Genomic DNA, 8,958 nt, shown 5'->3' on the forward strand with positions numbered 1-8,958 from the left:
GCTGCTTGAGCTTGGGGCAATTGAATGCCCTGTGGATGTTTTGCATCCGGAGATATGGAAAAAATGCACAGCCATGCTGGCCGAGGACACAAAATCCTCAGGCAGCGGCAAATGCCTTAAGGTATGGAGCAAAGTAGAGAAAGCCCTACACAAAGCATTAGAAGAGCAGGAGACATGGAGCGCAGCGCGTACGTGTTTATTAGTTACACCCAAGCTAGGCGTAGGAGCGGCAACGCAAACTGCCCCTGAGGGTGATCCGCCCAGGAGCGGGCATCCGGGGGGGCCTGGCACGTCACCCCCCTCCCCGGGCCAGAGCCCAAAACCCCCTGCGGAACCTTCCCAAAAATCCACGGCTTCCCCATCCGCCCCACCACCGCCGGTCAGTGACCCACTGCCGGAGGTACAGCAGCGCACAGAGTTCTATTAGCAGGGGCTGGTGAGGGAAGCCAGAAATGCAGAAACCGTGGCTCGGGAGGAGATCCTACCCATGCTACCCCCATACCCCTTTGAAAATGGCGCCGGCAGCCAAGGGGAGGGGCGGGGCGCGGGCAGTCTCGGCGCGAAGAGCCCAGAGGCGCGGAGTTTTGCCAATGCGCGTGTGCGGGAGAAAGAGGAGGAGAGCGGCAGAGGGCACGGAGCCAATCGGCAGCCGCGCCTGACGCCGCCACCATGTAAGGGAGAAACCCCCCCCTGCAGGAGGCAGGGCGAGCCCGGGGGGCAGCAGCGGCGCCACCCTCGGGGGGAGGAGCGGGGTCGGAGCCGCACAAAACGGCACCGAGCCCCGGAAGTGCACTGGCATTCGACTTCCGATTCTGAGTCCAGCAGCAGCTCCGGCAGCTCGGAAGAGCTGACGGAAGCCGGCTGGGACTCTGAGACAGAGGGAACGGAGCCAACGCAATTAAAATAAAACTGAGTAAAGCTTTAAGCCGCACAGCCGAGTCCGATCCAAACCCAATCTTTCGTATGCTAGAAGCTACCTTTCTAACCCTAAACGAAACCAAACCGAACCTGACTAACTCCTGTTGGCTTTATTATGATGTTAAACCCCCTTTCTACGAAGGCATTGCTTTAGACACCCCCTTCAGTTACTCCACAGCCAGTGCCCCCCACCAGTGCAGATGGGACACTCCCCGCAGAGGAATCACCCTGAGTCAAATTACAGGACAGGGCAAATGTTTTGGCAATGCAACTTTAGCAAAGCAGAAAGGCAACTTCTGCACTAAAGTTGTCAAGCCCAACAGAAAGACCAATAAGTGGGTGGTCCCATCCGTATGTGGGATGTGGGTTTGCCAACGGTCAGGAGTGAGTCCTTGTGTGTTCCTTGCCAAATTTAATGACTCTATCGACTTCTGTGTCCAAGTTCTGATTGTTCCTAGGGTCCTGTACCACTCAGATGAAGAAGTGTACCACCTTTTTGAAGAACCTGACAGACTCCACAAAAGAGAAATAATCACAGGTATAACTATCGTAATGCTGCTTGGCCTGGGAGTAGCTGGCACAGCCACGGGTGTCTCAGCCATCGCAACCCAACAGCATGGACTCTCTAAGCTGCAAATGACCATCAACAAAGACCTGCAGAGGACTGTGTGCAGCTTTGAAAGAGGAATGCTGCTTTTATGCAGATCATACGGGAGTCGTTGAAGACTCCATGGCAGAACTCCGAGATAGACTGGCTCAGAGAAAGAGAGACAGGGAAACCCAGCAGAGCTGGTTCGAATCCTGGTTCAATCAATCACCTTGGCTCACCGCTTTAATTTCTGCCCTGGTAGGTCCACTGGCAATACTGCTTTTAGCTGTTACCATAGGACCATGCCTGCTGAACAAGCTAGTCTCGTTTGTTCAGGCCCGTCTAGAACGGGCGAACATTCTGTTCGTGGGCCAGCAACAAATGCTGTAAACCAAAAACTGCGAACACAATCAGTTGCAAAAGCCTTCGAAACTCACCTTGCGAGAATTACTCAGGTTTACCAAACCCCTTTTTTCCTTACCAAGTTACAAGTTTGTACCTCACTCCAGTGCCTATATCTACGACTACCTCATTTTATTTATGAAAAGGAGGGGGGAGATGTAGTAGATAGGGACAGGCGAACGGAAGATTTCGGGATGTGAGGGAAAGAAAGACCCCCATCCCCCTCTCACCCTGCAACATGTTATCCATTACCCCAAAGAATGTAACCACACCTAACCCAGTAGTTTTCCACTCCTGACTAACCCTAGAGACCCTGCCAACCCTCCCTGACGTAGCAGAGTGCCCCAAGACTATTTAAACCCATGAGATAAGATAATAAAGGCTTTTCGACCGTCCACCACATTGGTGTCCTGCGTGTGTCGTTAGCCCGAGTGGCCCAGGGGAGACTGGGCTGCCGTGCTGTTCCTTGCAACCAGGTCGCTGTTGCCTCCCATGAAGGCAACACCTGTATTTTGTCTTTCATTCATAGATTTTTAAACTGATTTCTAGCACTTTGCATATCTATTAGTGATAACTAATTTTGGTTATCAATGTTAAAATTTTCATGACGGTAATATATATTTTCTTTTTCAAGCGTGTTGCTTGTGGGACATACCTAAAGGCACAAAGTTATTAAAGGGGGCAAAGAATGGAGTCCAGACATTGGGTACAACCTCTTTGAAATAAAAGGTCCAGGTATATGAGAGTAAAGATTTATTATTAAAATAGTGTATAGTTGTTAAAACACAATTTGTTTGGTGTGGTTTGGGCTGTGACATGACAAATAGACCATAGCAAGTTATTTGGCTTAAGATTATTTGAAGAAATCTAGCTTGTTATTTAACAGTAATCTATGGGGTTTTTTTCCTTTTTTTATTTGGTTCTGTTGTGTGTTGAGTTTGATTTTTGTTTTTGTTGTTGTTTTTGTTTTTGTTTGGGGATTTTTAAAAAATAATTTGCTTCTAAATCTCCAGTTGTACTCTTATATTTTATTATGTAGAGCTTTCCTGCTTATGACACACCAGAGGTGTTTGGTTTGCACCCCAATGCGGATATCACCTACCAAAGTAAAGTTTCCAGAGGTATATTAGACACCATCCTCAGTATTCGTCCTAAAGATAGCTCTGGTGGAGGAGGTGAAACTCAAGAGGCAGTTGTAGCCACACTGGCTGATGATATGCTGGAAAGACTTCCTGCTGATTATGTACCATTTGAAGTGAGTTAATGAAATTCTGGCAAAAACATTTGGTCCATCTTGCCTTTTATGGATTGAAAATAAAAAAACACCAACAAATTCCCAAAAACTTTTCTAAAAGCATGTTTGAATTAATTAATACAGGCAATACTTTGTATTTTAAAGAAGTGTGGTCAAACTATTGATGTTTACAATGAAGTCATTAAATATGTGCTGAAGTGCTTTTGTAAGGACTTTTTCAGAAATATTAAACCTGTTAATGTTTAAGTTGTCATTTGCATTATGAGGGAGGTAGGATCATCAGCTTTTAATTGAGGTTGTTGACACTATAAAATTTCTAGTTATGTTAATACAGCTGTTTATTTGTTTGTTTTACACTTTTGATTAAAAATGTATCAGTGAGTTTGATTAGAATACAGGACTGCCTACTATTGTGATAGTTCCCAGGCACTGCTGCTAGGCTGAAGCAAAGTGGCTAGGGCAATTACTCTTTATTAGTTTGTTCAAAAAGAACCTTGGAATTGCTTGTTGGAACTAAAGCTGAATTCTCTGAACTAAGGTAAACAGCCTACAAGCTCTTTAAATGGCATTAGCTCAAAGACTAAATCATGACTTGGACTAAAAATATAGTCAGTCTCAGCATCAAAGATTTCTCTTGGAAAAAAATCCTGTGTTTCTCTCTTGGAGATGATTCAAGGGAGGTGCCAAACTGACCATTTAAGCTCATAAATAAATTATGTTATGTCTCAAAGATCATACTGGGGCCTAACACTGACATAAAGCCAATTTTATTTTTTTCACTTCTATTGAAAGATCTTTGGTTTTCTACGAACAGGTAAAAGAAAAACTAAAGAATATGGGACCTTTTCAACCTATGCACATATTTTTGTGACAGGAGATTGAACAAATGCAGAGAGTTATTTCTTTAGTGAGAAGCACTCTGACTGATCTAAAACTTGCCATTGATAGGACAATAGTTATGAGTGAAAATCTGAGGGATGCTTTAGACTGCATGTATAATGGAAGGATTCCTGCTAGCTGGAAAAAGGTAGGTGTACGTCACTTGTTCTGGAAAGAAATAAAAAAATCTATTTCTGAAGACTAGATTAAACTGCTAGACTTATAGTAAACATTTTTCTCAAACTATGTTTCAGAAGTGTTAACCAGAGCTGTGCAACTGCTGGAATAGATTTTGTGCTAAAATAAACATACTCAAAACAAGCCTTCTTTCATTTATGAAAATTGAAATGAATATGAAGGATGCAGCTTTGTTCCATTTTAACAGTCTGTTACATATTGGCAGTATAAAAACCCAGAGAGAGGAGAGAAATTTAAAATATGATGATGGATTTTAAAAATTAGCACCCACATTAGTGGACTAAGATGGTGTTATTTATTGGACATATATAATTATTGGACATCCTTTTCTGGGTTAAGTAGAAGTGGCCTGTCCATTTTGGTCAAAATCAGTGTGCTTTGAGTTTGAGAAATAGCCACATAATTACAGAATAGTAGATGCTGGAAAGGACCCATGGAGACAGTGTAGTTTAATCACACTTCCTAAAGAAGGGTCAGTAAAATTAGGTTTCCCAGGGGTCTCCAGAATCAGAGAGGTGCAACCCATTCCACTCTTTGATCATCTTCACAGTAAAAACCAACCAATCAACCAACCATCAGCCAAACAAACAAAAAACTCCTTAAGTTGAAACAGAATTTCTGACATTTTGTCTTGTTCCCATTGTCTTCTGTCCAATTGCTGAAAAGGATCAGGCTTCATCTTCTTCAGTCCTCCACATGAGATATAAACCTATTTAATCTCTTCTCCAAGCGAAACAATCCCAGATCTCAGCCTCTCCCCATATAAATTGTTTTCAGGGATAATTAGACCTCTTAATGGCAACTGATGGAAAGATTTTTTTTTTAAGAAAAAAGGGGTTTTTTTTTGGTTGATTGCTTGTTTTGTTTCTACTGGAAAAGTGTTTTCATGGTAGAAAACCTAGATGTGAACAGATGCTTCACAACACAGCGATATCTCCACATAGTCCAAGTTCAGTTTTCCGTAGGTTTTATCCAGAAGAATAAAAATGCAGAACAGTCCTACAGAAATCACATTGTCTTGCTATATTGACCTTGGAATTACAAAGACATGTATACAACTTTTCTTTTTCTCTTATACAGCTGTTTAACCTTGCAAAAATGTCATAAAATGGACAATTCCACAGAGAGCATTAAACATGTAAATGGAATAGTAGACATGATTTTAAGCAGAAGAAGAATTTCCTTCAGGTTTCAGTGGGATGCAAAGTTTAAGCATCAGATTAAAGTTAAGATATGATAGATGATCTTCAAGTATGCTTTGCTAATATTATATTGTTTATTACCATGGGAAGATGTAGCTTTGCTTGACAGCAATGTGCTATTTTAAAACATGTTTACGGTTTTTAGGCATCTTGGCTTTCCAGTACTCTTGGTTTCTGGTTTACTGAGCTTCTAGAAATAAACCACCAGTTTTACAAGTGTATTTTTGAAAGTCGACCAAACTGTTTCTGGACGACAGGGTTTTTTAATCCCCAAGGATTTTTAACTGCAGTGAGACAGGTAAATTGTGTTTGAAGTCTTATTTTGCTTATTTTTTTGCATGCTTTTTTTAACAGAAAGTATTGTCTGATGAAGGATGAGTTTATACACGTGAGAAGATTGTGACTGTAACATTTCCTGAGTTAACTCTTCCTTCACATATACTTTTTCAGTATAGCAACCACAAATGTGTTAAATTATCTTTCCTGTGTTGACCAAGGCCCAAATGAGTAGAGGCTACCAAACACCATTATTAAGGTAGACTAGAAAAATATTTAGTCTCATGTTTCCATTGAGATATCTTTGAGAATGGCCATTAAGCCCATGAATTTGCCTTTCCCCCCCTTTTTTTTTGTTCTGTGTTCAGTACATACCTGACTGGACAATGGGCTGATAAGCTATTCCGAATTAGTCTTACATTTCACTGCTGCTGTTCAGTAGCTGATTAAGTCTTTCTTCAGGAAGTGGGAAAGATTTTCCTTTATTGATGCATAGAAATATGATATTTGATGTGTTTGCTAATGCATGTATGTTAATTTGGTGATTGTGTTGGCTACTCAGCAACTTTTTTGCTTTAAAATGAAGCAATAAATGCCTGTGTTGGTCAGCATAAAGGGATATATGGGAAACAGTAAGCATCTGGAGTGTGTAAAATTAAAAAAGAATACTCAGGTGAAAATACAATGGGACATCAGGAAAAGAAAGCCCAAACTTTGTAACGAAATATTTCTTTGAGTGAACAATCCTAAAATAGAACTATCTTTTGCATCCAAGCTTGTGGAAAAGGTTTACTAGCAGGATTGAAACCAGTTGGAAATGACAGAATTTTATGGTTCTGTAAAAAGGAACTGTGAATATGTAACAACTTAATATCCCAAGTAAATACCAAAGTGAGTTTCCGGACTTTGCTGTGTTGTAAAACAAATAGAAATGAGAAGGAGGAATGATCATTGAGCTATAAATCTTGAGTTCTTTTAGATCATCCATGTAACTGCAGTACAGGGCAAGTATTCATTCCAATTACTTCAAAGAAAGATTTTTGAAGCCATTGGAAGACTAAGATAAAACTTGGGTTTGCCATAACTTATTTGCGTGGCATAGTAAAGAACTGGGCTACAGAGAGTTGAGTATTGTCCAGTGCATTAACTAACAGTTTTTTTTGCAGTTTCTTTACATAGCTTTATAGCTGAGTGAGTTCTTACTCATTAGAAATACAGTTACTGAAGAGGTGCAGGAAAAGGAAGATAACCCTATAAAATATGTTTCACTTACCACATGCAGGTAATGTTTTCTCATCTCATCAAATATGTGAAATTTTTGTGTTCACAAAAGCTGGCTACCATTGACATCCAGAGGCTGTATTACTTGGTATATTCTTTAGATACTTTATATAATAGAAAGAAATTAAAATCAAATATAGTGGAAAAAATACTGAATGCTTTCTTGCAGTGCCATGCCATTACTCCCTTAGAGAAAAGTAAGACTTCTCTGAACATGAATATTGTAAAGGATTGGTGGGATTTCTTTGTACTAAAGAGGATATTTTATGACCATACAAATATATTTCTAATAACAGCTGGGGAAAAGGATTCTGTGCTCATGTGTAAATGTAACCACCTAACTTTTGTCTGGTTTGGGCAGGAAATAATGAGAGCCAACAAAGAATGGGCTCTTGACAGTGTAGTGCTGCAATGAAGTCACAAAATGGATGAAGGATGATATCACAAGCCCTCCTTCAGAAGGTGTCTATGTGTATGGGCTGTATTTAGAAGGAGCTGGTTGGGACAGAAGAAACATGAGACTGGCAGAATCTAAGCCCAAGGTGCTCTTTGAGCTGATGCCAGTTATAAGGATATATGCAGAGAATAACAGTAAGTAACAGTATTGTAAAGGATGTTATTTCCATTGAATTCAAGGTAACATTTTATTTAACTGCATTGAAATCTTTTGGGCTGCAGGGATTTCATGAAGCTGCTGCTAATCATTGTATACATAGCAAATCTCTTCCCAGTCTTCCATTGAAAATGTGTTTTCAGACTTGCTTCATAATTGATAGTAGTCAATTTTCCTAATATTTAGATAGGTCTCTATACGTGGTGTTAATGGTGTTAAGAGCTTTGTAACAAGTAAGCTGTACATATTGACAATATATGTTCCAGACCTAAAATGCCATTTTTCTTATACATAAACTCTGTGATCTCTGTAGCCTTCATAACCTAAATCTAAATAATCTCTTTCACTCCTATCAAAAATGAATGTAATTTATATATATATATATATATATGTATATATATATATATATATGTATGTATGTATATACAACATACAAGATACTCATAGATTATATACACACACACATATATATATATAAATATATATATACAGGTATATATTGTATTTATAGATAACATATTTTTTATATATACATATATATATAATATGTATATTTATAAAAAGTTTTTTTTCTGGACAAGTCTGATTTTGAGCTCATGGAAGCAAGCAAGAGGTGGAGTGAGGTGGTGGGAGATGTTTTGTCTTTGAGGCAGTAAAGAAATGTAGGAATGGAAAGGAAACTTATGGGGCTTAAGGACAGCTCTGTGAAAATATGTAATTTATCTTAATGTGATGAGTTTTTGCATACAGAATAGGAAATGCTATTGAATAGGCATGTAAAACAGAATAATCAACTGCAAAACATAAAATTGGAAAACTCTATTGAAAAGCATTCCACCTCTAAAAGCAAATCTTGCTAACATGCTATTTTGCATAGATAATGTTTTACAAAAGGCATGATCAGCAGCCAAGATACTAAATAATGAATACTGAAGTACTGAGCATGACTAGACTATTGTTCTAATTCTGCAGTGAAGTAGCTGATGACTTGTACTATATAGTACAAATACTAAATACATTTCAAACCAGGTTGTTAAAAGTAGGGAAATTTTATTTTGGTATAATACATTGATAAGAAGTAATGTTCAGTGGGCAGATTGAAGCAATAAGAACGCTAATTACTCTAGAGTGTCGATTTACATATATTGGTTTGCATCAGTTCCTAGGTGCTCACTTTAAACCCACAGAAATTTCAAACCATGTTATGTCCTTCAACTGGCAATAGCAAATAGAGAGCAGAGTACTACTGAACTTGGATTCAGTTCTCCATTTGCCTTATGATCATGCCCTTAGGGCCCCATTTTTTCAGCTTTAATTGTTCTTTATATCTCTTTTGTCTTTTCAG

At 39.3% G+C, this 8,958-nt stretch overlaps 1 protein-coding gene and 1 pseudogene across 2 annotated transcripts in view; both read left to right on the top strand.

Annotated features, from left to right (window-relative positions):
* LOC110469814 (dynein axonemal heavy chain 5) overlaps positions 1 to 7,548 on the top strand; it is a 125,050-nt gene extending 117,502 nt beyond the window's left edge. The window contains 5 exon segments of the mRNA XM_085561441.1: positions 1,558 to 1,765; positions 2,949 to 3,164; positions 3,979 to 4,191; positions 5,589 to 5,741; positions 6,886 to 7,548. Coding sequence (XP_085417567.1) covers positions 1,558 to 1,765; positions 2,949 to 3,164; positions 3,979 to 4,191; positions 5,589 to 5,741; positions 6,886 to 6,906 — 811 coding nt within the window. The 3' untranslated portion in view covers positions 6,907 to 7,548.
* The window catches only part of LOC146768320 (dynein axonemal heavy chain 5-like), a 38,854-nt pseudogene continuing 36,759 nt past the window's right edge, over positions 6,864 to 8,958 (top strand). Inside the window, exons 1-2 of the transcript XR_014952785.1 lie at positions 6,864 to 7,001; positions 7,362 to 7,591. The product of XR_014952785.1 is annotated as a dynein axonemal heavy chain 5-like (transcript). The remainder of the gene's footprint in view (positions 7,002 to 7,361; positions 7,592 to 8,958) is intronic.

This window comes from Lonchura striata, chromosome 2 (assembly GCF_050655825.1).
Source record: "Lonchura striata isolate lonStrDom1 chromosome 2, ASM5065582v1, whole genome shotgun sequence".
Classification (NCBI taxonomy): domain Eukaryota; kingdom Metazoa; phylum Chordata; class Aves; order Passeriformes; family Estrildidae; genus Lonchura; species Lonchura striata.